Source organism: Trachymyrmex septentrionalis, unplaced genomic scaffold, assembly GCF_001594115.1.
Source record: "Trachymyrmex septentrionalis isolate Tsep2-gDNA-1 unplaced genomic scaffold, Tsep1.0 scaffold402, whole genome shotgun sequence".
NCBI lineage: Eukaryota > Metazoa > Arthropoda > Insecta > Hymenoptera > Formicidae > Trachymyrmex > Trachymyrmex septentrionalis.
In genome coordinates, this window is record NW_017305572.1 from 1 (window position 1) to 3091 (window position 3091).

At 26.5% G+C, this 3091-nt stretch overlaps 1 protein-coding gene across 1 annotated transcript in view; it reads right to left on the reverse strand.

Moving 5' to 3' along the window:
- Positions 1–506: 506 nt before the first annotated feature.
- The window catches only part of LOC108751160 (short-chain dehydrogenase/reductase family 16C member 6-like), a gene marked incomplete at its 3' end in the record, with an annotated part of 8983 nt that continues 6398 nt past the window's right edge, over positions 507–3091 (reverse strand). The window contains exons 2-4 of the mRNA XM_018491218.1: positions 1742–1885; positions 878–1032; positions 507–738 (exon numbers count right to left, since the gene is read on the reverse strand). Of these exons, the coding sequence (XP_018346720.1) occupies positions 507–738; positions 878–1032; positions 1742–1879 (525 nt within the window). The remainder of the gene's footprint in view (positions 739–877; positions 1033–1741; positions 1886–3091) is intronic.

A 3091-nucleotide genomic window follows, 5' to 3' on the forward strand; every position in this document is an offset into this window, starting at 1 on the left:
GGGACAGTAATTATCTCTTGTAATTTATAATTTTAATTAATAAATAACAATAAGGCTCTATAAGTATGAAACAATGCAAAATAAGGGCAAAGAGCCAGTAATGTAGCAAGAAACTTTAATTAAATTAAAATTCAATCATAAATTATAAAACGACAAAATAAACGTTTCGACACCGCTCGAGTCATTTTCAATGTTGCGGTAATATAAAAATGTCTATGGCATTACATTCTTCATATCGTGTAGTGCCTTGCGAGTCAGTTATATTAGAATTCAAAGTAGTCAGAAAAACATTCTAGAAACGTGACCGTGAACAAAACATTAATACTTGATACATGCGAATTAATAACATATATAATATAATTATGTACCTTATCAATATCGATAAAAATGTTGAGAGTCCATTAATAAAAAAGAGAGAAAACGCAAGTAGATGGTAATCCACATCGCATAATGGTTTTTTTTTTTAATTTTTTGAAACAAATTTGCAAAAGTAGCGAACATCTGACTTCCACAATATCGAAGAACGCAAATAATAATTTTGATATCTTGAATATATTTACCCAATAATGCGCTGTTATGTTGACATCTATGACTCGGGCTATTTCATCAGGACTTTGATTCAGAAATGATTTAACAAACGCTATACCAGCATTATTAATCAAGGTAGTAACGTCACCTACTTCTTCTTTTACTTTTTTGGCTACTCTAAAAACTTCTTCCTTATCTGCTACATTACATCTGTAAAATATAAAGATTTTATTTAGAATTTTAATTAGATAATTTAATGGGCGGTTACATATATTCATGAATAGAACAGATATTTACGTATGAATTCAAATAGTTTCTACATTCCGAGTATTGTTATATACAAACTTACCCATATGCATACACAGAATATTTTCTCATTTTTTTAATATCTTCCACTGTTTTATTGTTAGTTTTTTCATTGATGTCCCAACATACCACCGTTGCTCCTAATGAAGCATAACCAATCGCTAATTCCTTTCCAATACCATGACCTGCACCTGTTATCTGTAATATATATATATATATACACTTAAAATACAATATAAAATACAATATAAATTATAATTTTATAAATTACACTTTACAAGTTTTTGTTTAAAATAGCATAATATTAAATTTTCATGTTGTACTGTAAAAGGAAATAACAAACTGTTGCTCAAGAAAATGCGATAAAAAGAAATAACTCATCAAATAAAACAAGTTTAGACGAATACGTCTAGATGAATACATCTTTTTATCTGTGCTTATGTAACGTTTAAAGTAATATTTATTTATTGTAATAAAAAAGATTATTATACATATAATTACAAGTAAATTTAACAAATAGGATTAGTAAATCAAATTAATCGTGTACTCAATATGACCTAAGTGCTACGCACTTTTCTTAAAATTTTCATTATACTTAAGTAAATATTTAAAAAAATTAAAAAAAATTACAAAAATTAGAAAAAATTACAAATTTAGTAAGTCATATAGGCCGTAATCACACTACAGATGGCCGGTTACGGTTGATGGTTCTATTTTAACCAATTATGATGCAGCAAATGCGGGTTATTAACTGCAACGCGATTGACGAAAATAGAACCGACAATCAACAACCATAACCAGGAAGTGTGATAACCTCTAGTGTAATAACGGCTATGAGTAAGTCATATAGAATCCGATTATCTAATATTTTTTATATAACTGCACATATTAAGATTTTTATACACACCAAAACGATTTCACCAGCTACGCTCTTTTTCTTTGTTGGGATAATTAATTTATATATATCTTCGCAAATATAATATAGAATTTTTAATATAAGCAATAAAATCTCTATTAGAAGGAGCAAGACATTATGTTTTATCATGGTTATCTGAAAAATAAGAGAATAACTTTTAAATAAGAACATTTAATATTTAAAATATTGTTAATTACATTTTACTTTTATTGGATGATATATTTTAGGCGATTATATTCACATGTTATGTAATTATGACTTTATTGTAAATTAAATGGTTTATAACTATATTTCTAAATTTATATTGCCTACATTAATATTGTGTGAAAAATAATAGTATAGGTACAAGCGGTTATTTCAGTGTTCAAATCCATAGTATTATTACACTATTGGAAAATTTGTGTTAAATATAATTCATTTCATATGTCCCAAACGGTACACTCAAATTTTTGTGTTTTTTAACATAATAAGATGAATATAGATATTAGAAAACACAGATAACTTGTAAACAAATTATTACAAAAAGATATTGCTGACACAGTTTGTAAACAAACTGTGGAGATATTTATTTTTAGTATAATTCACATTTATAATATGTTAAATTAACACATATTTCATTAATTTATCTTAAAATTTATGTTTTAGAACACATTATTTTACGTTACTTGTTCACTTATTCATAAATTATATTATTTTGACACCAAGTAACGTTGAATATCAATTTAACACAAAATCCTTAACATAATCTGCACATTACATTCAAATATGTTAAAAAATTCAACACAAACAAGAATAGGAAATGGACCGTTTCCAACACAATTATGTTTTTTTGTATTAGAGTGTTCTTTGCATTGATAAAGTGAACTGTAATTCCACAACTCTCGCGTAAAGGAACACGATAGTGTTGCTGCACTTGGCTTAGCCGTAATAGGCAAAGTTATAATAGTAGTTTCTTTGTGAAAAACGTTGATATTTTAATAAATCGATTTGAATACGGCGATAATCTCTTAGATAATGTTTATGTTGTATAAAATACATATTAAAAATTTTTTTTTAAATGTCTTATGTTTATAAGATGTCTAAAAGACGTCTTTTAGATATCTTATGCAATATGTATGTTATTTGAGCTGGATACAAGCGTATTTAAAAAATTAAGTCATACGCAATATAAAACTAAAAAAATATATTTAGAAATATTGCATATTGATCTCCTTTGACTAAAAGTGATAGAAAAAATAAATTTTGTTTTCTACCTGATCGTAGTAGCTGTCTATGTCCCTCTATTACAACTTATTAAACTCTCTTCACGTCTACAGAATAATCAGCGTCATCATCGGAATC